The sequence below is a fragment of the Amblyraja radiata genome, chromosome 32, assembly GCF_010909765.2.
Source record: "Amblyraja radiata isolate CabotCenter1 chromosome 32, sAmbRad1.1.pri, whole genome shotgun sequence".
Classification (NCBI taxonomy): domain Eukaryota; kingdom Metazoa; phylum Chordata; class Chondrichthyes; order Rajiformes; family Rajidae; genus Amblyraja; species Amblyraja radiata.
Genome location: NC_045987.1, coordinates 16989254 through 17016853, shown reverse-complemented (window position 1 = coordinate 17016853; position 27600 = coordinate 16989254). Strand labels below are relative to the sequence as shown.

At 43.9% G+C, this 27600-nt stretch overlaps 1 protein-coding gene across 1 annotated transcript in view; it reads left to right on the top strand.

Annotated features, from left to right (window-relative positions):
* The window catches only part of cacna1b (calcium voltage-gated channel subunit alpha1 B), a 499280-nt gene that overhangs the window by 187234 nt on the left and 284446 nt on the right, over positions 1–27600 (top strand). The window contains exons 5-6 of the mRNA XM_033049244.1: positions 17845–17936; positions 23039–23191. Coding sequence (XP_032905135.1) covers positions 17845–17936; positions 23039–23191 — 245 coding nt within the window. The remainder of the gene's footprint in view (positions 1–17844; positions 17937–23038; positions 23192–27600) is intronic.

Here is a 27600-nt window from a genome sequence, read left to right as displayed (position 1 = left end):
TGACAGTGGACGGCTTGAGCCGACTCCTGGGGCTCGGAGGCTCCAGCAACGCAGCCGCAGGTCCGGTGGACTGGGACATCGGGAGCTCGCGGGTCCGGGTGGAGAGACCGCTTCCCGGAGCTCCCGCAACGCGACTTCTCCAGCCCGTGTCGCGGGGTTGGAACGACCCGGAGCGGGGCCGTACATCGCCCGGCGCGGCTTCATGGCCGTGGGACATTACAGCGCCCGCCGGAGGCACCAACATTGTGACTTTTAGACCGGGAGCGGGGCCGTAAATCGCCCGGCACGGCCTAAAATGGCCGTGGGACTTATCATCGCCCGCCTGGGGCTTGGACATCGGGCGAGAAATGGAGAACAGGGGAGAGAAAAGACTTTGCCTTCCATCACAGTGGGTTCACTGTGATGGATGTTTGTGTGAATTAAATTGTGTGTATGTCTGTAGGAAATTGTCTTTGTTTGTATGGCTGTGGAAACGGAATTTCGTTTGAGCCTCACTGAGGCTCAAATGACAATAAATATTGTATTGTATTGTATTGATTGTATTCGTGAAGAGTCCTTTCTTTGACTTGACAGCACACAAACAAAATCCTTTCCCTGTACCTCAGTACACGTAACAATAATAATCTGAACAATACAATGTAGTTGTCACATAATAACTTTAGCAATAATATATTGTATGCTAATATTATAAACATAAACAAAAATAAATGCAATACAACAAACAAAGATTACAGTTCTGGTGTTTGTGCACTGATCTTATAGAAGTGTACAAAATGATGAGAGGAATGGATCGGGTAGGCACACAGTCTCTTGCCCAGAGTAGGTGAGTCAAGAACCGGAGGACATAGGTTTAAGGTGAGGGGTGAAAGACTTAATAGCACCCGAGGGGTAAGTGTTTCACTAAAGAGTGGTGGATGTATGGAACGAGCTGCCAGAGGAGATATTTGAGGCAGGTACTATCGCAATGTTTAAGAAACATTTAGACAGTTACATGGATAGGACGTGTTTAGTGGGATATGGGCCAAATGCAGGCAGGTAGGACCAGTGGAGATGGGACATGTTGGTCAGTGTGGGCAGGTTGGGGATTCGGGCCTGTTTCCACGCTGTAAGACTCTGTGACTCTACGAATACAGAAACACACAACATCCTGACAGCTGTGTAATAATGAAACAGTGCAACAGCAGAATGCAGCCTGAGAAATGTCTGTGCACAGCTGGGAGCCGAGTGAGGGAGCGCAAAGCTTTATCGCTTTGGCTGGGAAATCCACCGGGAAATAAACCTGCATCAGGTTAGACTGGAGAGGAACAGTTGTAAGAGACTAAAGTATCTCGGAAACAGCGCTCCATTTTGTTTTCTGTGCTGTTTGAAGCCCTAGTGACTAGGTATTGAATTGAGCGGTTTCATATAACCAGCCTTTCCTGCTTTTTGTTATAACTGACCAGTTGTGATAGCAGATGAGCCTCCTGTAATAATGCCGCAAGTTTTCTGACTGATCTGCTGAGTATCCCCAGCAATCGATTGTTGTTTCAGATTTCCAGAAGCCAATGTTTTTTTGCTTGTCTCAGTTACAGCATGATGTTCTTTTTCTTTTCTGCCCTCATTTGTCTTTCCCTGTTCACGCTCCTTCAGGCAGATCAGATGCAATTAGCCAGCATCCATTCCCCTCTCTTTACCAGAAGCTGTTGCATCACCTGAACAAGCCGGTTCCGCACCCTATCGTAGACATTCCCTCCGCTCTCTCCACTCATCCCCCTCTCTGCAAATTAAACAAGATTTTCTTCCTTTAACTTTGTTACTTTTTTGCATATCTTTCATTCATTTGTCCTATATCTCTCTATATCACCGTTTATATCTCTCGTTTCCCTTTACCCTGGCTCTCAGTCTGAAGAAGGCTCTCGACCTGAAACGTCACCTATTCCTTTTCTCCTGAGACGCTGCCTGTCCCGCTGAGTTCCTCCAGCTTTTTTGTGTCTATCTTCAGTTTAAACCAGCATCCGCAGTTCCTTCCGCCACATTGATTTCTTATTTGCCTGATCCTGGTGAATGTTTATTGTCCTGGAACATTCACTCCTTTTCTCTCTCCACAGATACTGCATATCTGTTACCACATTCTGTTTGCATTTCAGATTCCCCGTGCGTACAGTTTACTGCTTCTCATCAACTTTTGGTGAATTCACTTTGGTTTTAATTTTTAGTGAGGCTACTCATTGAAATCCTTTTTATGTTTCTTAAGAGAACTCAGGCGCTTAAGCTGTAAGGTAGACGCAAAATGCTGGCGTAACTCAACGAGTCAGGCAGCATCTCTGGAGAATAAGGCATAGGTGTCGTTTCGGGCCAGAGAGCAGGAGGAATCACAGAGGCGGTGCAGGGACTGGGACTGGGACCACCAACGCTGGGACCACCAACGCTGTCTCCGCTGACCTGTACCGTCACTCCAGCCCCTCGCGGGCTGCCAACGGGCTCCGCCGATTTCCCCCTCTCCACCACCCACCAGCAGACCAGAGCCATCACCTCACATGAGTTCACAAGTTATGGTGAAGGAATTAGGCCATTCGATCCATCGAGTCTACTCCGCCATTCAATCATGGCTGATCTCTGCCCCCTAATCCTATTTTCCTGCCTTCTCCCCATAACCCTTAACACCCTTTCCAGGCTCAGCTCCAGGCCCACAGCCTCAAAGCTACAAGGCCCAGTCCCTACACCCCACTCTCCAGCCCAAAACATCACCTATTATTTTGCTCCAGAGATGCTGCCTGACCCGCTGAGTTACTCCAGCATTTTGTGTCTATCTTCGGTGTAAACCAGCATCTACAGTTCCCTCCTCCATGCTTAGACTTTAATATTCTTTTTGAATATTTTTTTTAATCATTTCTAAAATTTAAATACTTTCATTTCAGAGATGAATGCATTAGTTTTTAACGACACCACTTCTTTCCAAAGCACATTCTCCTCTTAATTTTGATTTTGACTCAAAGCTTTCTTGTCAAATGTATTTGCCAAATTTATTTGCACAGCTGGTGTAAGCAAAAACTAATGATATCATCAAAATCAAATGTTGAAACTTGGCAATAAATACTAAATATTTTTTAAATAATATTGGAGACGGCAATTAAACCACGGTGGATGCAGCATCTGGTGAAAAGTGATATGGTCCAGAGTGCTGTGTTTTGATTCAGATGGCACACTATCATTACCAGGAAGAAGGTATAGGAGTCTGAAAACTAAATTCCAAATTCAGGGACAACTTCTTCCCAAATAACTATCAGGCTATTGAACACTATGAACTTCAAACTCCAAGCTATGGAATTTAGTTGAGAGATACCGAGTCCGCACCGACCAGCGCACCAACGCTATCCCTCCCAAACTAATGTACAATAATACCAAGCCAATTAACCTACAAATGAAATGCCCAGGTTGCACTGGCGACTTTGGACTTTGGGCTTTGTTTTGTTTTTGCACCATATTAGTGTTTTATTTATTTAATGGACATTTTTTCTGTTTGTTTATAACATTAACTTTTCAGTATTGTGTTTGCAAACCTTTGTGCTGTTGCAAGTAAGAATCTCATTGTTCCGTTTCGGGACGTGTGGGACTAAAACCCTCTTGTCTCTCTTGACCATTATTTATCCAATATAAAAATATGTTCCTGCAAAGTAAAACAAAAATGCTTTTTATTTTAGTCCACCATTGTCAGATGGCATGGAAACAGGCCCCTTTGGCCTAACTTGCCCATGCCAACCAAGATGCCTCATTTATGCTAGTCCCATGTGCCCGCGTTTGGCCCATATTCCTCTAATTCTTTCCTATCCATGTACCTGTTCAAATGGCCCATTATACCATTAGTCCATTATACTTCATTACTCCCAAACATAAGAATTAATTGCATTCATCTCATACTCCCTCACATCAAAATGTGATACACATAACGATTGATGAGAATTAGTCACATCATTAACAGCATCCTGCAAACATAAAGTACCGGCTTTAGTGCAGGGGTGTGCTTGCTGGCTTTATTACTGATGTGCCAGCTGAATATCTGGGCCATCAATCCAGAGGTGTGAGTTTGAATCGCACCAATGCAGTGTGTGAGACTAAATTTCAATGTTTAAATAATTCAGGTTTTTAAAAAAAATCTAGTTTCAGTGATGGTAATCTGGGAACCACTGGATTGACATGAAAACCCATTTGGATGCAAGTCCAGATGCAACATCATAGTGGGGCAGATAATGTTGGCAATGCAAGTGACATCTACCTCCAGCGACTGGATAAGCATTAAACGTGAGTGGGAAGATGCAATTGTTTCTATAATGTAGTTCCAACAATTTCTGGAGACTTGTGCGGAGGTTGGTAGTCGATAGTGATCTCTCAACCAAGGTCATTGTCAGGGCCTGAACAGTGTTTGCAGTTTGTGGAATAACTTCACCACAAATCATTGGTTTTTTTCTATTTACACCCATTGCAAATGTCATGAACTCTCCATTATTTCCGTGGCAATTTTCGGCCAATGTAGATCCAACATTTCATAAGCTTGTCTTATGGGGAAAGCTTCAAACTGGAAAGAATAGGGTCGGCACGGTGGCCCAGTGGTAGAGTTGCTGCCTTACAGTGCCAGAGACCCGGGTTTGATCCTGACTACAGGTGCTCTCTATACGGAGTTTGTACGTTCTCCCCATGTATGTGTGGGTTTTCTGCGGATGCTCCGGTTTCCTCCCACACTCCAAAGAGCTACAGGTCTGTAGGTTCATTGGCTTTGGTAAAGATTGTAAATTGTCCCGAGTGTGTAGGATAGTGCTAGTGTGCGGGGATCGCTGGTCGCCGCAGACACGGTGGGGCGAAGGGCCTGTTTCTATGCTGTATCTCTATACTAAACTAAACAGATCATAACATATGTACAGGCATTTGATTTTTAACATTAATGGAGAAGGTTTGACAGTGTATTTGGATCCACCCTGCCTTCAGCTAGCAGTTTTCAATTTCTTTAAACTTTAGACATTTAGACTTTAGAGATACAGCGCAGAAACAGGCCCTTCGGCCCACCAAGTCTATGCCGACCGGCGCTAGCACTAGCTCTATACGACACACTAGGGACAATTTTACAGAAGCCAATTAACCTACCAACCAGTACATCTAGGAGGAAACGGGAGCACCTGGAGAAAACCCACGTGGTCACAGGGAGAACATACAAACTTCGTACAGACAGCACCCATTGTCAGGATCGAACCCGGGTCTCTGGCGCTGTGTTGCAGCGACCACTGTGCCTCTGTGATGCCCAGAGTGGAAATGTTAAAGACTAGAGGGGCAGGTTTTAAGAGACGTGTGGGGCAAGACGGCTTTACACAGAATGTGGTGGGTGCCTGGAACTCGCTGCCAGGGATAGTGGTGGTGGCAAACACGATAGTGGCATTTGAGTGGCTTTTAGATAGGCACATGGATATACAGTGTATGGAGGTAGATGGATCATGTGTAGGCAGAGATCAGCATAACTTGGCATGATGTTCGGCATCATGGACATTGTGGACTTGTTCCTGTGCCACAAAGTTCTATAATCACCCTAACTGTAAAATTAAGGGCACACGTTGGCTCAGGATTTTACCAACTTCTATCCGCTACTTCTGCTGTGACTAGGTTTGGAGCTTGAGTGCATCATTATCCGAACTGATCTGTTCTGCACCGTAGCAAAAACTTGTTAAGTGTTAAGGCAAAATAAGCAAGTTTCTCAAATTAAGTGGCCAACACGATAGCATTGCCAGTGGTTTGGAGGAAGGTCAGTGTGTAGATTGCACGCTCTCCCATCGACCACTAGAGCTCCCCCGTTGGTTTAGTTTAGAGATACGGCGCGGACACAGGCCCTTCGAACCATTGAGTCCACGCCCCACCAGCGATCCCCGCACATTAACACTATCCTACACTCGGGACCATTTTTATATTTACACCAATCTAATTAACCTGCAAACCTGTACGTCAATGCAGGTCACGGGGAGAACACACAAACTCTGTACAGACAAGCATGGGTAGCCAGGATCGGACCCGTGATTCTGGCTCTGTAAGCACTGTAGGGCAGCAACTCTACTGCTGTGCCACCATGTTGCTCTGGGTTCCTTCCGCATCTCAAATACGGGCTGTTTAGTAGGATAAACGGTCACTGGGAATTTCTTGACATGGGTGAGTGACTGAATGAATCAGGGTGAGTTGCTGGAAGTGTGAGAGAGAATAGATGAGAATAGGAAAGTAAGTGGGGGAATGGGACTGATGAGATTGTTCCAAGAGTCAGCGTGGAGTTGATGGGCCGAATGTCTTCCTTCTATGCCTGAGAAAACAATAAGAAACCAGCAGTGTGACTAGAACTATTTTTAGTGGTGAAGACAGGAGCCTCTTGTCAGCCCCATTGATACCACTCATCCCTGGGTAACACAACTACCGACCAAAGCGCAGAAACAGTCCAAGATGAAGCCAATATGGAACATACAGATAATTTTAAGGCGGCGCTGGAAGATTCTTTATTAGTACGGTTGTCAGGGTTTATGGGGAGAAGGCAAAAGAATGGGGTTGAGAGGTAAAGATAGATTGGCCACGATTGAATGGCAGAGCAGACTTGACGGGCCGACTGGCCTCATTCTGCTCCTAGACCTTATGAACATGCTCGTCTCTTGGCGCTTTGTTAAGGAACCTGTTGCGTGGAGCGGACAGGATCCTGTTTTGGTCAGTGGGCCCCACCATTACAAGTTCTGCCCGTTTTATCTGTCGATGAAAGAATGGGTCGACTGGGCTTGTGTTCACTGGAATTTAGAAGGGTGAGAAGGGATCTTATAGAAACATATAACATTTTTAAGGGAATGGACAGGCTGTTTTCATTGGATGTTTTCAAGAGAGATTTAATTCTTTGGACTAACGGCATCAAGGGATATGGGGAGAACGCAGGAATGGGGTACTGATTTTGGATGATCAGCCATGATCATTTTGAATGGCGGTGCTGGCTCGAAAGGCTGAATGGCCTACTCCTGCGCCTATTTTCTATGTTTCTATGTCCCATCGGCTTGCAATAGTCGCCTCTAGCGGGCTTCTAGCGGGCTTCTGTAAATTCCCTCTGTGCCCCAGTGGACAGGTGTCCTCACGTTCTCTCGACTGAAGGAGGGGGAGGAGACACAGAAGCCTCCCTTGCTCACAATTGCTCTCTCTCTAAGGGTTTGCACAATCTGAACGGGGCATTGTCACTCAGAAAATAAAGATATTCAATAACGGCATGTCAGAAATCTCCCGCTGATGGACAGAGACATGCTATTTGTAACCAAATACTTCTGGAAAGTGGAATTGAGGCAAAGCAATTCGGGCTCATCTTTCAGTATTTAAAACATATTGATTTATGAATATGAGTGCTAGACATCAAATAGTGCTCTGACTTTCTTTTTTTGTTTTGTTTTGGGTACCTCCTGGTGTAAGTTAGTGTTACTCATGTTAATCAACCTCTTGCATTAGTTGGCAAAATTAATAATGAGTTATATGCTCATATTGCTCAATTATTTATTGAGTATGCGTGCATGTGTATATATACACACTGAACCTTTTTTCTCCGTTATGTACTATGTTTACATATTGTGTTGTGCTGCAGCAAGCAAGAATTTCATTGTACTATCTGGGACATATGACAATAAAACACTCTTGACTCTTGCTATGCGGTTTAGAAAATTCAATTTCAGTTGAAAACTGAAGATAGACAGATAGACATAAAATGCTTGAGTAACTCAGCGGGACAGGCAGCATCTCTGGATAGTATGAATCAGTGATGTTTCAGGTCGAGACCCTTCTTCAGACTGGTCAGGGGAGGGAGATACATCGATAAGGAAGTCTAAGGAGTGAAATCAGGACAAAGGAGATGAATGATCAAGGAGAATGTTGAATAGATCATTGTTAATCACAGAGGGGGAGCAACGAGAGGGGATGTTGCAGAACTGTCGTCGGAGAGGAGAGGAGGAGAACAACTTCAAACTTCTGTGGTGATAGAATAATCCGGCTCTCCCCAGTGTTACTCTCATCATAGGAGTCTAATTGCAGACTATTCCACTGCAGAGAAGTGTTTTAAAACAAATCTTGAACTGAGTGGTGTACATTGTGGAGGTGGGCACTGGAAATGGGCCATCAGCACTTGGTAACCTGGGTGCCTCCAATCTTGTGCTGCTCAGAGTTGCACACACATCTTCTATACAAGAGGCTGCAGTAGCTGGAGGATCGCAGCAGGTCAGGCAGCATCTGTGGAGGGCAGTGGACAAAAACATTACGGTTCGGGACCCTTCTTCAGACTGAGTTTTTCCAGCAGTTTTTTTAAAATCTTTTGGTATTAACAATGAGACTGTACTGCAAATATGGTTGTATACCTTGTGGTTACCAACGACATGGTCTTGTAGAGTATGAGAAAATTGGTTTATCAAAGCACCTGATGAATTTGCACCATGCCACAGTGATGCAGTTGCTGCTTTACAGCGCTAGAGACCCAGGTTCCATCCAGACGATGGGTGCTGTCTGTACACAGTTTGCATGTTCTCCCTGTCTCCAGGTGGGTTTTCGGCAGATGCTCCAGTTTCCTCCCATATTCGAAAGATTTGTAGTGTATGAAAGCCTCTGTTAGCCTCCGTGAATTGAGTTGGCCTCTGTAACGTTAGCCTCGGTAAATTGCCCCCAATGTGTAGGATGCAAAACTGGGATAACATGGAACTAGTGAACAGGTGATCATTGGTCATCGTGGAACTGGTGGGCTGAAGGGCCTGTTGCCATGCTGTCTCTCTAATCTCTAAGCTAAACTAGACAGGAACAAGCTCACTGCAGCCTTTAAGTGTGTTCTTTTGTTTTAAGATCCAGTTTACAAATTGTTTAGAAAACCACATGAACGCACAGGAAATGGAGGGGTCTGGGTCATGCACAGACAGGTGGGATTAGTTTGATTTGATTTGATTTAATTTGATTTGATTTCCTGTTCCTGTGCTATACTGTTCTGTCTTCGATGTTTTATGTTTCATTATAAAATTTGAAAAATTGCCTGTTGAAAGCAGATTCTGTTCGATAAAACAATATCTCAAATGTAACAGAGTCTGTGTCACCTATTCCCTTTCTCCAAAGATGCTGCCTGACCCACTGAGTTACTCCAGCATTTTGTGACTATCTGCAGTATAAGCCAGCTTCTGCAGTTCCTTCCGACACACTGTGTCACAGCAGCTGCTTTTCTAAAGGGCCTGTCCCAGCAGCATGCGACTGCATGCGGCAAGCGCGACCTAACGTGGTCGCTTGAGCTGTATGGCCTCGCGGGGCCGGTCCCACTTCGATCGCCGGAGCCGTATGGAGTTGTGCGGAGCTGGTCCCGACATCGCGCGGGGCTCTGAAAAACTGACACTGTCCAAAAATTCCGCGCGGCAACGGCCTGCCGGCCCGCAGCCACATTGAGGCCGTACGCAGCGCCTCGACGCGCGGCCCCCGCTTCCGCTTTGGTCCCGCTCGCCACATGCAGTCGCATGCTCGTGGGACAGGCCCTTGAGCAATAATGCAAATAGAACCTTCTGAAGTTGCCGTTACATTATGATTGGCTTGCCAAAGTCAAAGTCAAAGTAGCCTTTATTGTCATTCAGACCTTGCGGTCTGAACGAAATTTCGTTGCCTTGCAGTCCTACATATAGTAAAAAATGGCAAAAACACACAAAAAACACAAATTAACATCCACCACAGTGAGTTGAATACTCCTCACTGTGATGGAAGGCAAAAGTCTTAAGTCTTTGTCTCTTCCCTTCTTATTCTCCCTCTGCGGTGTGGTATTTGACTCAGCCGTCGTATTATTACCATTAACTAATGTAATATTAGGAGAGGCACAATGGCGCAACGATACAGCTACTGCCTTACAGCACCGGAGACCCGGGTTCAATCCTGGCTATGGATGCTTGCCTGTATCAAGTTTGTACATTCTCCCTGTGACCTGCGTGGGTTTTCTCGGAGATCTTCGGTTTTCTCCCACACTCCAAAGACGTACAGGTTTGTAGGTTAATTGGCTTGGTATAAATGTAAAATTGTCCCTAGTGTGTGCAGGGTAGTGTTAATGTGCGGGGATCGCTGGTCAGTGGGCTGAAAGGCCTGCTTCCACGCTGTGTCTCTCAAGCAAACTAAACTAAGCTTACGTGCTGCAGCAACTAAACAACACATCTCCAGGTGTCTTTGACTCTTCACAAAATCCAAGTCAAGGAGTAGATAGAGGGGATGAGATAACAAATGCTACCACATTAGTTAGTTCAGTTAAAAGTTTTATGCATTGTTGAAACTGATGGAGACAAGAAACTGCAGATGTTTGAATCTTGAGCAAAAAGCAAATGCTAGTGAAGTTGAGGCAGCTGCAACAACAACTTTTAAAAGGCACTTGAACAGGTACATGGATAGGAAAAGTTTAGATATGGGTCAAACATGGGTAAGTGAGGCGATCTTAAATAGGACATCTTGGTTGGTATGGACTGGTTGGGCCGAAGGGCCTGTTTCTGTCCTATTTGACTCTACAACTCGCTAGGTCAGGCAGTCAGAAAAAGGGCCCCGACCCATAATGTCACCATTCAAACTGTGCCTGATCCTCCAGCACTTTGTTTTCTGCAATGGACTTCTACTAATATATCGCGTTAGAACATTCCCCAATAAGGTCCATTCTTATTTTGGATGTCTGGTAAATGTTAGTTTATATTCCTTTTCAAACTTTGGTGAAAGGGAAGCAGTCAATTGAACAGGGTTACCAAGTCCCTTTAGCAAATACACCTTGATTTCATGGAGAGAGGGGAAAACCACACATCAAATTTGTTTCTCAACTGGACAAAATTATTCCATGCATTTTTGAGGTGAAGCATGGAAGCTCTCCATGAAAGAAAAAAAACACAGAATGTGTGGAATTACTCCACAGGTCAGGCTGCGTCTGTGAAGAGGTGACCAGAGTGAACATTTCACATCCATATCATTGCATCAGAATTTTAAAAAGTGAGAAAATAAATGTGTTTTAAGTTGCAGAGATAGATGGATCAAAGGGAAACAGACACAAAAAGCTTAAAGGGCCTGTCCCACGAGCATGCGACTCCATGCGGCAAGCGCGACCTAAGCAACTCCATGCGCCAAGTGCGACCTAACCAGAAGCGGGGGCCGCGCGGAGGTCGAATGAGTGACATGAAGTTCGAGTGAAGTCCGCGGGAAGTTCGCGCGTGACGTACGGCGTCGAGGCGGCTGCGGGCCGGCAGGCCGTTGCCGCGCGGAATTTGTGAACACGGTCAGTTTTCCGGAGCCCCGCGCGATGTCGGGACTAGATCCGCACAACTCCATACGGCTCCGGCGATCGAAGTGGGACCGGCCCCGCGAGGCCGTACGGCTCAAGCGACCACGTTAGGTCGCGCTTGCTGCATGGAGTCGCTTAGGTTGCGCTTGCCGCATGGAGTCGCATGCTCGTGGGACAGGCCCTTAAGTAACTCAGCGGGACAGGCAGCATTGCTTTCGTGTTGAGACCCTTCTTCAGACTCTGAAGAAGGGTCTCGACCCGAAACGTCACACTGCCCCGCTGAGTTACTCCGGCATTTTGTGTCTATCTTCGATTTAAACCAGCATCTGCAGTTCTTTCCTACGCACAGCTGTGCTTTGTCGAGTGTTACATTAGTTGTCGAATTGGAAAGATGGAATTCTTTCTTTCAGCATGACTCATTGTGCATTGTTTAATTCCTTCAGGTAAAAAAGAAACTCATTTCTGCTCACTGTTTACCTTTCATGATCGATGATGTCCCTCTCAGGTGGAGCACCAGAGTACAACACATTTGCCCATCTTTGTGAGGAGATATTTCAGGAGCAATTCTCATACAAACAACCCAGGAGATTTGTTTGCTTTTTTGAATTCCAAAAGGCAAAAATAGTCATTTATATCATAACATTGGGACTATAAAATGTGGGTAGAAATCCTGTTATGCAAAAAAAAATGATTGAAGCTGATAGTGCGGTTATTGATGCTTCTAAGAATTAGTAATGTACTGTAGTCAACTACATTAGGAATCACACCTACAATCATTCAAACTTTGATTGCCACTTTATGAAATGTGATGCCTTATGAGATGAAGGGAAAATTGAATCACAAAGCAAATATGTTTCCTGTGTTCACGTTGGAAGATTTCAGCACTGCTGGAGGTTTGAATGTAATTCATCTTTCTGCTGCTGTGGACAATGAAGGGGGGGGGGGGGCATTTATCCTTGGTCCCTGGTTCAAATTGAACCCTACAGTAGAGCTGCTGCTTCACAGCGCAAGACACCCGGGTTTGATCCTGGCCTTGGGTTCTGTTTGTGTGGAGTTTGCATTTTCTCTTTTGAATTGAATTGAATTGAATTCTTTATTTGTCATTCAGACCTTTCGGTCTGAACGAAATGCCGTTCTCTTTCTAACCTTATGGGAAAACATAGAAATAGTGTGAACAGGTAGGTGACTGATGTTTGACCTGGATTCAACAGGCCAAAGGACTTGTTTCCACCCTGTATCTCTAGACTAAATATGGTGTTGTCACATGTACCAATGTGCAGTGAATTTCATTGCTTTGCAGACAATCTGGTAAAATCATACTGTAGATAATTACAAAAGTGCAACGATTGTAGTGTAAGTATAGTAGACGTCACCGAGGCAGTACACAAAGAGTCCCCATGTTTTCAGACACCCAAGTTGTGTCCTTCAAGTTTCAAAGTTCTTAAGAGTGCAGATCCTTATCTTGGCCTTAAAGGCCCATTGTCCTGGCTAAACTAAACTAAACTGATCCTTCCACATGTCTTTGGTCCCAATGACCAAGGACAAGTTACTCCAATGGGTGGGAGGTTTGGGAACTGAATCATGTATCCATCCATACACTGCATTCATACAAGAAAATAACATTAACATTACTCCATCTACCGTTCACTCCATCTACACCTCACTTGTCCCACCCAGGTCATTGCTCCTTCCCCCTGGACCTGTCGGGCAGAAAGTACTGCCTTCCTTCATCAGTTTCCCTTCGCATTCAATCTCCTTGCTAGCATTCAGGTTTGATCTCCAATGTCTTCCTTCCTCATTTCTTCTGCTACTCGAACTGCTGAGCACTACCACTTTTTATGTTTCTCGATGTCTTTACATATCTACATACAAATTATTTATATATTAAATCTATATTTAAAAAAAATGTAAATCCTTTTTTCCTGGCACTCAGCACAATTCCTGCACATTCTTTCACCTTTCACTCGTTTGGTGGTCATTATCCCAATCTACAATGACATTTTCTGGAGGCGCAGTCGTCTGCAAGACCTGACAACTGACCCGTGTGCAATAGAGAAGTGAAAAGTTCCCGCTCTGAGTCAGCATCTGTGATGCTGTGAGCTCTGATTTTTTTTTTGTTTCCGCGACTTGATTCAGAAACTTCATATATTTGGCTGGAAATCCATCCCCCAATGTGAGGCAGTCCATCAGTGCTTTGTGCTCTGTCTCTGAAATGTATCCCCATGTTCCTTATCCACTTATCCTGCAGCTCGACCAGGCTGGACTGGGGGGGAGGATGCGTTATGTGCTTGTGTGTGAAAGAGTGAGAATAGAAGAAGGGTCACCTTCAATGCCAGGAAGGCAGGAATATGATGGGGTTAATATTTTATTTACGAACTCCTTTGTTTCAGGCGTCCAATGTAAGAGGATCTGTATCCGGTTTTGAGCAGCGCATGAGTCAAGGAGACTTTCTCATATCTTTTCTCTGCCCACTCCCTGAACAAATGCAGTTAGTGGTTGGAGGTGCTCATTTGTACGTGCAGTATTGTGTTGTCTAATTGCTTTTAGAAGGCATAAGGTAGAAGAGATGTTTGCACTCAGCGCTAATTAACTTTACTCATCACCGGTGTGCTGTGAGATTTTCAGGGGGATGAAGAGTAATTCCCCTTCACTCAGGGGATTAACGAATCAATCCTGGCCAAATGTTGTGGCAGCCATTTCCCTTTAACCTGTGTGTTAATGCACTTGTAGAACTACACTTAACAAGCATGGTGTGGCGAGGGATTCTCAATAATCTGTTTGCTCCTTTGCTGTCAAAAGAAATAGGAGCAGAGTGAGGGAATTATGAACAAAGAGCATCGCAATCCTCTGGCAGGGTGATTACAACATAGAACAGCAGAGCACAGGAATGGGCCCTTCGGCCCACAATGTTAGTGCCCATCATGATGTTGTGGAACTGATCTCATCTGCCTGCACAACCATATACCTCTATTCCCTGCACTTCCATGTGCCTATCTAAAAGCCTCATAAACACCACTATCGTCTATGCTTCCACCACAACTCTGCACAATGCGTTGCTGCGGCTACAAGGCAGCAGTGCTGCTAATTGTACCGCCTTTGTAAATCACGCCCAGCAATGGTCAGATCGATCAATAGAGCAGAAATGACAAGAAAAGCGAAGTTTAATAACTCTGTCCTGCAGATTTAGTGGAATCTTGGAATTAATGGCCACTAGGTTTGGTGGATTGTAAAAAAAAAACAATCCTCCCCGGGGTCCAGATCCGAATCCACCTGAGTTATGGAACAAGGGACGGCCTTCACCATGAGCACAGAATCATTTTGCAGCCAGTTTCTCACACAGAACTGGTAAAGTCATTGGGTATAAATTGAAATGTGAAGGAAGATGTGGGCCAAATCACAGTGTGTGTACATCACCATAGCTTGGTGGTAGGAGGCAGAGGATGACAGTGGAGAGTTACTTTACCGTTTGAAGACCTGCGACCAGCGGTGAGCCACAGGGATCGGTGCTGGGTCCACTATGGTTTGTCATCTATATTGATGATTTGGATGACATTGTTGTCAATTTGTGGATCACCACCAAAGTTGATGGTGCCGTGGACTGTGAAGAAGGTTATTTAAGATTATAACAGGAGCTAGAACAATTGGGAAATGGGGCCAGGAATGGTAGGTGGAATTTAACTCTGGGAAGTGCACACTGTTGCGTTTTTGGTCATTTATATCAGAGCAGTACTTCCATTGTAAATGGTCAAGTCCTGGAGAGTGTTGTAGAACAGAGAGACCTATGACAACAAGTACATAGTTCCCCGCAAGATGCGATGCAAGGAAATACGATGGTGAAGAAGGAAATAAAAAGGAACTGCAGATTCTGGTTTATACCAAAGATAGACACAAAATGCTGGAGTGGCTCAATGGGTTGGGCAGCATATCTGCAGAAAATGAATAGGTGATGTTTCAGGTCGGGACCCTTGTTCTGATGGTGAAGTAGGTGTTTGGCATTCTTGCCTTCATCGGTCAGTGTGTTAAATAAAGGAGTTGGGATGTCACTTGAGAAGTGTACAAAACGTTGGTGAGACCGCACTTCGAATATTGTGTGCAGTTTTGGGCGCAGAGTGAGAGGATGAATGTCACGAAGCTGGAAAGTGCGGAGAAAAATCTCACCGAAATGTAGCCGGGACTGGAGGGTTTGAGTTCTAAGGGGAAACTGGATAGGCTGTGACTCTTCTCCCTGGAGAGAAAGAGGATGAGGGGTGACCTTATGGAAGTATATTAAATGAAATGGGGTGTACATGAGGCCACCATTTTTTTAACTAAGCTGGGGAAGTCTTAACCTAGAGGGCATAGATTTATGGTGAGAGGGAAACTATTTAAAGTTTCTCCACACAACGGGTGGTAGGTATGTGGAATGAGCTGCTAGAGAATGGGGTAGGGCAAGTATTTGCTAAATTTATAAAACATTTATGCACATATATGGATAGGAAAGGTTTAATAATAATAATAATAAATTTTATTTATTGGCGCCTTTCAAGATTCTCAAGGCCACCTTACAAAAATTTAGCAGGTAGAGGAAAAACATGTAAGGGGAATGAAATAAATAGTAGAGACATGACTAGTACACAAAGTAAAGACAGAATTCAATTCAAAACACAATATGAGGCAATTAATGCACAGATGAAAAGGGAGGGGGACGTGGGGCTAAGGATAGGCAGAGGTGAAGAGATGAGTCTTGAGGCGGGACTGGAAGATGGTGAGGGACACGGAATTGCGGATCAGTTGGGGGAGGGAGTTCCAGAGCCTGGGAGCTGCCCTGGAGAAGGCTCTGTCCCCAAAACTGCGGAGGTTGGACTTGTGGATGGAGAGGAGACCGGCTGATGTGGATCTGAGGGACTGTGAGGGTTGGTAGGGTGAGAGGAGGTCAGTGAGATATGGGGGGGCCAGATGGTGGAGGGCTTTGTAGGTGAGGATCAGGATTTTGTAGGTGATCCGGTGGGAGATGGGAAGCCAGTGAAGTTGTTTGAGGACTGGAGTGATGTGATGCCAGGATTTGGTGTGGGTGATGAGTCGGGCGGCTGCGTTCTGGACCAGTTGGAGTCGGTTGATGTAGGTGGAGCTGATGCCAAGGAGAAGTGAGTTGCAATAGTCCAGTCGGGAGGAGATGAAGGCATGGATGAGTCTTTCAGCAGCGGGAGGTGTGAGAGAGGGTCTGAGTTTGGCGATGTTGCGGAGATGAAAGAAGGAGGTTTTAATGACATGGCGGATGTAAGGCTCAAGGGAGAGGGTGGAATCAAAGATCACGCCAAGGTTGCGGGCCTGGGGAGATGGGGAGACAGTGGTGCCGTCGATGGTAAGAGTGGGGTTTAGATGGATATCGGCCAAATGCAAGCAATTGTGAGTAGCTGTGGTAGGCATCTTGGTCGTGGGCCAATGGGCCTCTTTCTGTGCTGCACGACACTATAACAGTGCCGGCGATGACCAGCTTCATCCTCAGTATGATTTTATATTAGTTTTGTTAGCATTAGTTATGTAACCTCACATTTGAGTATAATAGCAGGGAGGTTCTACTGCAGTTGTACAGGGCCTTGGTGAGACCACACCTGGAGTATTATGTACAGTTTTGGTCTCCTAATCTGAAGAAAGACATTATTTCCATAGAGGGAGTACAGAGAAGGTTCACCAGATTGATTCCTGGGATGGCAGGACTTTCATATGAAGAAAGACTGGATAGACTCGGCTTGTACTCGCTAGAATTTAGAAGATTGAGGGGGGATCTTATAGAAACTTACAAAATTCTTAAGGGGTTGGACAGGCTAGATGCAGGAAGATTGGTCCCGATGTTGGGGAAGTCCAGAACAAGGGGTCACAGTTTAAGGATAAGGGGGACCGAGATGAGGAAAACATTTTTCACACAGAGAGTGGTGAATCTGTGGAATTCTCTGCCACGGAAGGTAGTTGAGATATTTAAGAGGGAGCTAGATGTGGCCCTTGTGGATAAAGGGATCAGGGCTTATGGAGAGAAGGCAGGTACATGATACTGAGTTGGATGATCAGCCATGATCATATTGAATGGCGGTGCAGGCTCGAAGGGCCGAATGGCCTACTCCTGCACCTATTTTCTATGTTTCGATGTTTCTATAAACTTGCCAGTTTGTTGAATAATGTTTGCACCAAAGAGACAGTATGCACCTGCCAGGTAGCCAACCATTGTGAACTGTGCCCTATCCTGTTCCAAGGCAGTTTCTGAGCTTCTCTCCTCCCCTATTGTCCTCTCCCTCTGTGTCCTATTAAGCATCTTGTATGAGAGAGTAATTCACATCTTTCTGTTATGCAGAGGATGAGAGCACTCATCTTGCTCAGAGCACAAGTCATCACCACTGCAATCCACTAGAGAACAGTGCTTGACCTGTAAATGTTATCTATTTCTTCTTAGGTATGAGGAAAATTTAGGACTTATTTTACCTCTAAGTTTAACAATCCTAAACACGGCTGGTGTGGTAATTGGCAAGTTCCACCGTCTGAAGCCAGTTTTATTTCTCATAACGAATCTAATGCTGTAATTATTTATTTCCCTGCAGGATTTTGGCCACTGTTGGGACGGACTTTGACCTGCGAACCTTGAGGGCTGTTCGAGTACTACGACCGCTGAAACTAGTGTCAGGAATTCCAAGTACGTCGAACAAATGCTTCACTGTTATCTTTCAAAGAATAACCATTACATATGACCTGTATATTCTCTTCATTTATCATACATCAAATACAGTTACAGAATATTACAGCACCATTCTATTATGGGTAATCTAAAATGGAGGAAAAATATGTAACGTACCATTTAAACCTCTTCATGATTCCCTCTTCAATATTTAATTTTGATGTTACTAATTAAGCAAAAAAACAACTCATTATAGACGCTGGAGTAACTCAGCGGGTCAGGCAGCTTCTCTGGAGAAAAGGAATAGGTGAGGTTTCGTGTCGAGACCCAAGGAATCAATTTTGTCTGTTTCACCGTACACATTTAAACAATTAGTTCATTTGCTTAAATCACCTGTTTGACATCAAAGAGTTTAAAAAAGAAAATATGTGAATAAATGTTTTGGTTTGCTGTTAAAATGGTGCCAGAAATCTTCTGTTTGACCAGCTATTATTTTCAGCACTTTGCATTGTTGCCGCATTCCTTTTAAAACTGATTGATTTCTTCTAAATCCTGGTAAATTAAAAAAACTTTGTTTTAACAAATTGAATCGGGCGTTACAGACTGAATTCCTTCTCGCTAATGGTATCTCCAAAGGATTACTACATTTCTCATCTCACCTTGCAAGTGACAAATGGCTGCAATGTTGTGGTAAATGGACAATGAAGTTTAATTTCCAACCACTTGTTACTCCATACTTTATCCAGTCAAGTCGGCAAGCCATGTCCTTATTATTTCGGATGTTGAAATTTCCTGCCATGTATTCACACCCAGGCTAAATTCAATCGCATATTGGCTTTTACCATTGTACAGAAAAATGCATTTTGGATTGTGATGTTCATTCAAGACAGAGTTTTACAGTTTGCTATTTGTTTTAATAGCTTCTTCATTTATTAGCAATCACGCCCAACTGTTTGGTTGCCTTGGGGTAATGTATTTTTCTCAGGATGAAAAGGGCCTGATGTTGTGAAAGGTTCTGATCTCAAGTATCTAATACCCAATCACCATCGATGTATCATAAACCATCAATGTATCAGTTAATCTATTTAAGAAGAAACTGCAGATGCTGGAAAATCGAAGGTACACAAAAAAGCTGGAGAAACTCAGCGGGTGCAGTAGCATCTATGGAGCGAAGGAAATAGGCAACGTTTCGGGCCGAAACCCTTGGGTTTCGGCCCGAAACGTTGCCTATTTCCTCTGCTCCATAGATGCTGCTGCACCCGCTGAGTTTCTCCAGCTTTTTTGTGTACTATCAGTTAATCTAGATGTGCTGATGAGAGATAGCCAGGTAAATACAGCCAATGTGCCAAGCTTCGATCAGCTAGTTCTAGTTAATAATTGGTTATCAATACAGAGACTAAGAAATCTCATCCTACTTGTATTTGATGTGTACTTAGGTCTACAGTGAAAAGCTAATAAATTAACCCCTGCTCAGTTCTGCTGGTGTGTCAGTTCACTGTTAGGAAACTAATGTTGAGAGTTAATGTACCAGACCCAATGTATTATATATTGTATTACCCATGCCTTCAAAATGTGGCTCCATTGACTGAAGTGGAAGACATAGAGTTAATGGAACTGAATTTTAGGAGCAATATGATGTTGAACCTTTAGTTCTGCCAACCAGGATGGAGTTGGGTGTGAGGCAATGTTCGGGGGGGGGGGGGGGGGGGGGGATTCAATTTCTTGATATAATGTCCTGCTCTTTTTAACTCTAAGCAGATCCATCCACATTTAAGTACTGCCATACTTTATTACAACCAGACAAATATTCTGACTGGGAGGTTTGCGCATGCTGTTGAATTAGGCAGGGGAATGTGTCATGGATTAGATGGTACAGTTGAGGAGGTTCAGTCAACTATAGAAGAAGAACTAGGGCAGCCCACTGGGTAAGACAGCACGGAAACAGGCCCTTCGGCCTGTCTTGTTTGTGATGACCAAGATACCCCATCCAAGCTAGACCCATTTGGCTCGTATCCCTCAAAACTTTCCCATTACAGGTCCATCATCATTTTTCCAGTACCCTTGGTTCCAGAGCTTTGCTGGGTTATCCATGTTGTCGGACCATCAGAGGTCACAACCTGGGGGGGGGGGGTGGGGGGCTGAGATACCAACCCAAAAAGTTAGCCTTGGAAGTTGACCCTGGGAACGGATCTGCCGGCTCCAGCTGGGCCGGCTTTCCAGCACCCAGGCCGCAGCGGGCTAAATTTGTAGGTTGTTTGGCTTCTGTAACTTGCCTCTAAGGTGTGGGGACTGGATGAGAGACAGGGATAACATGGAACTAATGTGAACGGGTGATGGATAGTCTCAGTGGGCCGAAGGGCCTGTATCTTTCAAAGACGACAGAATGGGAAGATGAGCCAGCGTTATAACTGACGGTGACAACTGGGACTCTGGAAAGGTGACAGAATGGGTGAGCGGGTGTGGAGGAGAAACACCCTTGTGGACAATGTGCAAGGCATACATCATGGCTCGCTCACAGCTGCCTGCGACCATTCATTCTCCGGGCTATCTGCCAACAGTGACGATCAGATAGCACTTAGAGCTGTCATCGCCACAAGGGATCATCTCCAACATTATTCAATTGATCAGGCTCTATAGAAACAGAGATCTCTCAACCACTTAGTGGAATTTAATCTTCATTTTCTAACCAGCTTGCTGAACCTGTCCAGGCAAAATGTTTCTCTGCAGGAGCTGTCAGCACCTCATATGCTTGATACCAGCCTCCCTGGCTCAAAGACATTGTTAATCCTAAATAATCAGTCGTAGTGCTTTGATTAATTAAACACTCTGCCACCAAATGTGATCAAAGCCAGTCGAGGTTGCATCAAATGTTACCAGATCAATCTCCTCCTTGCATGTTAGTTACAATGGAGAATGTTCAGCGTGTGTTATGAGCCATGGGATTATTTTTGAAACGTAAGAAAAAAGGAATACAAAAGTAAGACAGTGGCTCAGCTTTTAATGAGTGTGATCATTTAATTAGTTTGAAGGGTTTTTTGGTGTACTGAGAAATCTAATAAGACCAAATGCATCCATTCCTAATGGGCCTGTCCCACTTACTCGGCTTTTTCGGCGACTGCCGGCACCCGTCATAGGTAGTTACAGGTCGCCGAACATTCTCAACATGTTGAAAATCCAGCGGCGACCAGAACAAGGTACGACTCTTTGGGCGACTACTCACGACCATACGGGCTTCACCCCCGCGACATGTTGCCAGTATGGTCATGAGTAGTCTCCTCAGTCGCCCAAAGAGCCGTAGCGTCTTTCTGGTCGTCGCTGGATTTTCAACATGTTGAAAATTTTTGCCGACCTGTAACGACCTAAGGTGTCGCCGAAAAAATCACGTAAGTGGGACAGGCCCATTACCTACGCAACCAATCCTTGTCTACAATCTCAAACATGGAATGGATCTCCTGGTTGATGGGGCAGTGGGCAATGCGGTATCCAATTTATACATCAGAAATTTTGTGGGGTTAAAGAGCCATTTTACTTAAGCTGATGTTATATTGAGTGTTTGCATTTCAAGGAGAAGGTGAGAATGGGAGAGAGATTCATTGAGATGAAATCGCTCATTCTCATTTACAGAGAGATAAAAAAGACACGCACACCCACACATGTACGGACACACACACACACACACACACACACACACACACACACACACACACACACACACACACACACACACACACACACACACACACACACACACACACACACACACACACCCACACACACACACACACACACACACACACACACACACACACACACACACACAATGTGTCTGTCTCATCATTTACAATATCTACCTGCACATAATCCATATCACTAATGTATCAGCTACAATCACCACCTCCAGCTGTGTGTTCCAAAAACACCTAAAAAGACTTGCCCCGCACATCTCCTTTAAACATTGCTCCTCTCACCTTAAAACTATTCTCTCTAGTATTTGATTTTTCCATCCTGGGAAAAAGACTGTCTCTCCTATCTATTCCTCTCAGAATTGTATGTACTCCTTCGTAATACTATTTTGTAATGAATTCCATGTTAGTATGTAATCTGCTTCTCAAAGGTGAAAAACATTCAGAGGAACATTGAGTTTTAACAGTATGAGGTTGAGGAGGAGTTTTCACAGTCTAGTTTCTATTTCTCCTCTTCTTTAATAAAATCTACATAGTATGTAAAAAAAATCTACAGAAACCTGCACATAAAACAATTGAAGCAGAATTTGGACACTTTTTAACATTTCATATTTTTTATACATTTTTAAAAACACTATTTTTGCTTTTAATGACAAATTTGACATTCAAAGTTATTTTAAATGTTTTTTTTAAAGTGTGTAGCTTAAGTTCTATTTCAAATTGGCTTTATACTTTTTTTGCTTAAGTTATGGTCATTAAAATGTTCAAATATATTCTCTCTTGAAATTATTCTACATTTCATATATTTTTGCTTCAGGCTTAATTAAATTTAATTTGCTAAGATATTGGTACCTATGAAAGCTTTACATAGGTACCAATATTTCAATGTAATTGTGTCTGGTTAGTAAATTCTTACATGTAGTTTTGAATTGAAAAAATATTAAACAGGGTGAATGTCATTTGAATTGACAGAACAACTAATTTAAGGTAAAGGGAACAGGGATAGGCAATGATTGATTGATTGAATTGATTGAATGATACAGCATGGTAATAGATCCTTCGGCCCACCGGGTCTATGCCAGCCGCCAATCACTTGTTCACACTAGTTCTGTTATCCCACTTTTGCATCCACTTCTTACATATCGGGGCAGTTTACAGAGGCCAATTAACCTACACACCTGCACGTCTTTGGGATGTGGGAGGATACTGGAGCACCTGGAGGAAAACACACCCGGCCACAGGGAGAACGTGCAAACTCCACACAGACAGCACCCGAGGTCAGGATCGAAGTCGCAGTGGGCGCCACTGAGCTGTGTCACTAGGCCGTGCCTATCTGCTCTTTAATCTAGTCATGCTTGATCTATGTCTTAATCTTGACAATTGTAGATCCATAGCCCTTGAGCTAAAATCTTTCAATCTGTTTTCTTCCTCAATCAGGTTTGCAAGTTGTATTAAAGTCGATAATGAAGGCAATGGTGCCACTCCTTCAGATTGGGCTTCTCCTGTTCTTTGCCATCGTTATGTTTGCCATTATCGGTCTGGAGTTCTACATGGGAAAATTTCACAAAACCTGCTTCAGTGAAGAAACAAGTAAGTAAAATAACAACAAGAAATATGCCTAGCATGGTTCAAATTGACTGTTGGTGATGTGCTGAAGCAATTGAAACATAATGGGCCTGTCCCACTATACGAGTTTACCCAAGAGTTCTCCCAAGTTTAAAAAAAAATCTAACTCGTGGTAAGCACGTAGAATGTACGTAGCGGGTACGTCGGAGCTCGGGACGTCCCTTAGCGGCTCATAACGCTAACGGCAGGTCCTCGGGAAACGTGGTAAGCTCGTGGAGACTCGTGAAGATTTTTCAACATGTTGAAAAATGTCCACGAGAGCCCTGAGTACCTACGAGCGGCTATTACCGTAATTCTCCGAGTTCGAATCAGGGGAAACTCGGGAGAACTCTTGAATTAGCTCGTACAGTGGTTGAATTGAATTGAAATACAGTGACAGCCCCATTAGTTAGAGAAACTTCCCTTCATTTTTAGTTTTGTTCAAATGTCTTTCCAGTGGTGATGTGTGTGCATCTAGAGTTTAACATTGTTTATCTATCTATCTCTAAACTAAACTAAATTAAACTAAACTAAATGTGTCGGAAGGAACTGCAGATGCTGGTTTAAACTGAATATGGACACAAAAAGCTGGAGTAACTCAGAGGGATCGGCAGCATCTGTGGAGAGAAGTTTGGGTGGTGACGTTTCGTGTCTAAACCTGATTGTGCACTTTTATTAATTTTGTAAAAGCAAGGCATTCAGGAATTCTTTAAAGTGAGATATATATATTAAATAACATATATCATATTTGTAATATTATAATATGCTCAAGCAGAAATCCTCTACATTTGAGTTGTAAGGAAAGGAATTACAACTTAGTTTAGAGGTACAACATGGAAACAGACCCTTTGGCCGACCACTGATCACCCATTCATATTAGTTCTACGATCTCACCTTCTCAACGATTCCCGCACTCTCGGGACAATTTTACACATTGTCCAGAGCTCCTCATAGTCGCCTCAGAAGAACCTCCTTCCTCATCAGATTGATGATGTGAGCTCCTACAATGACTACGACCACTGGATCCCCTCCCCTCCCACTACAAGTTTGTCTTCAGACCAGAACTGATGTTCTCAGTGGGGCTTGTTTCTAAGCTGTATGACTTTATGACTTTTAAGGTGACAGTGATTGCTGCATATCTGATTTTTAATATTCCATCTGCAAAAAATAAACCTGCCTGGAATTAATCAGTACCTATTCTGTAATAGAGACGTATTATAATGCTGGATTTGTTTCACGTAGAAATGGTCCCCTTTGTGCTTTGATCTCTGCGGTAAAGCCGCTGTATAAATGGTTGCACTGTGGCAGATGGTGTACCTGGCCTATTGCAATCTGTTCACCACGTTAACTCATGGATTTGCAGACAGACTCTTGTACCCTCAGGGTTTACTTCCCAAAGACAGGCCAGTGCGGCTGATAAATTAATCTGCTAATTACTCATTCCATCATTGACACCAGGAGATTCTCCCAGGCTTGAACTTCCCCTTGTTCATGTTTTCTTTCTTTTTTTTTTTTTTTTTGTACGTTATAACATATAAAATATAACAATTACAGCACGGAAACAGGCCATCTCGGCCCTACAAGTCCGTGCCGAACAACTTTTTTCCCTTAGTCCCACCTGCCTGCACTCATACCATAACCCTCCGTTCCCTTCTCATCCATATGCCTATCCAATTTATTTTTAAATGATACCAACGAACCTGCCTCCACCACTTCCACTGGAAGCTCATTCCACACCGCTACCACTCTCTGAGTAAAGAAGATCCCCCTCATGTTACCTCTAAACTTCTGTCCCTTAATTCTGAAGTCATGTCCTCTTGTTTGAATCTTCCCTGTTCTCAAAGGGAAAAGCTGATCCACATCAACTCTGTCTCTCCCTCTCATCATTTTAAAGACCTCTATCAAGTCCCCCCTTAACCTTCTGCGCTCCAGAGAATAAAGACCTAACTTATTCCCTGTATTTATTTAAGATTAGCCTCTCCTACTGAAGTTGCCTTTTTTCTGGCAACTCTGCAAATGTTGGAAAATCTGCAAATTCAACGATCCTTGATCACTGATACTTTATTGTCGCATGTACCCAGGTACAGTGAAATGCTTTAGTCTACACACAACCAGGTAAAATCATATAGCAGACCTCACCTCGGCAGTACACAAGTGTTGCTGTGTGTTGGTGCTGATAAAGCACCAAAACTCCACATACTGCTGTTAGTGACAACTTGCTGGGCACTGCTTAAACAGGGCATGGCAAGTTTATTCCTCCTTGCCTTGAATGAAAAAGAAACTGCAGATGCAGTAAATTAAAAATAACAACAGAACTTACTAGTATTATTCAACAGGGCAGGCATCATCTGTGGAGAGAGAAACAGAGTTAAAGTTTCAGACTGAAGATGAAACTTGGTTCTAATGAAGCATTTTCAATGTGAACATTAACTCTGTTTCTCTTGTCACGGACGCTCTCCTTGCCTTAGTTAATTGATTATTTCTAATTGAAAGATACAGCATGGAAACAGGTCCATTGGCCCACTGAGTCCACACCGACCATTGATCACCCGTTCACACTAGACACAAAATGCTGGAGTAACTCAGCGGGACAGGCAGCATCTCTGGAGAGAAGGAATGGGTGACGTTTCAAGTCGAGACCCTTCTTCAGATTGATGTCAGGGGAGAGGGAGATACATAGATAAGGAAGTGTAAGGTGTGAAGATAGGACAAAGGGAATGTAGATCAAGGAAAATGTAGAGTAGATCATTTGCTATGCATTTCCTATCTCATGCACTGCTGCCACTGCTCTCGAGTATTGGAATGGAAGTCAGTGGACCTGACAACTGTGTGAATTCGGGATGGGTATATTCAAAACTAAACCATGAAAAGAATATATCAGTAACCTTGTGCTCGAACCTAGTGGAGTGTTCTCAGGGAAAGGAGTTGAGATGATGGTCGGATGGATTACTTCTGGAGGATCCCCTCTTGAAACTACAAATAACTTTTTTCACGCAAATGGTGGTGGATGTATAGAACAAGCTGCCTTAGGAGGTAGTTGAGGTAGGGACTATCCCAACATTTAAGATGGAGTTAGACAGGTACATGGATGGGACATGTTTGGAGGGATATGGAACAAATGCTGGCAGGTGGGACTAGTGTAGCTGGGACATGTTGGCCGGTGTGGGCAAGTTGGACCAACGTGTCTGTTTCCACACTGTATCACTATGACTCTAACTTGTGGTGGACATTTCATCTGCAGCCCATCTCTTTCACTTCACATGCATAATCTTGAGTGTTCTCCCTCTGTCTCTCTCCAGAACGCTGCCAGTCCTGCTGAGAATAGAGTTTTATTTCAGATTTTACTGCTGTTTTATGATTTTCAATAACTTATTTTCTGTGGTTTATCTGCTGAAGCTCAATAGGGTCAGAGAGTCATACAACGTGGTAACGGGCCCTTCGGCCCAACTTGCCGACACCAACCAACATGTCCCATCTACACTAGTCCCACCTCCCTGCATTTGGCCCATACCTCTCTAAACCTATCCCATCCATGTACCTGTCTAAATGTTTTTTAAACGTTGTGATAGCACCTGCATCTCAATCATCACCGTATGATTTTCTCTCAGCAAACTTCATTTCTGCGACTGATTATTTGCCTGGAAATCTAGCAGCTTGGTCCAGCACGCATTCCATTGTACGTTGTGGGATCACTCCGCTCACCTTTGGCAGTGTGATGGAGGTTTCCTCAACTGGGAGTTTCATGCCTGCCAACAGGATTCATGCTTGGAGACTAAATGTTATCCTCCGGCAGTACTGACATCATGTCTCAGTATCTCGCCCCAAGATATTTGGAGAGAGCAATTTAAAGCAACAAGTGCACGCACTTTAATTATAACAGAATATGCATTGCACAAAACCTCAGGAGTGTATTATTGTGATATGTCCCGAAACAGAACAATGACATTCTTACTGTGTAGGAAGGAACTGCAGATGCTGGTTTAAATCGAAGATAGACACAAAATGCTGGAGTACATCAGCGGGACAGGGAGCATCTCTGGAGAGAAGGAATGGGTGACGTTTCAGGTCGAGACTCTTCTTCAGACTGATGTCAGGGGAGTTTGAGTAAATTCCTACTTGCAGCAGCACAACAGATGTGTAAACGTATTACTCTGACAAATAAATAAAGTAAGAATTTCATTGTTCTGTTCTGGGACATAAGACAATAAAACACTCTTGGCAACTTCAGGTCTCACTGTGGCTTTGACTGCAGAGTGGGGCATATTTTGGTAGTTTATACAATGAGACGTTTGGAAAGCTTGCACTGATATATGGGGATTAGTTGGTTACGTGGTCACAGTCATAGAGTGTGTATCAGCCAATATTATCGGTGTAACATCTAGGAAATTGGTGAA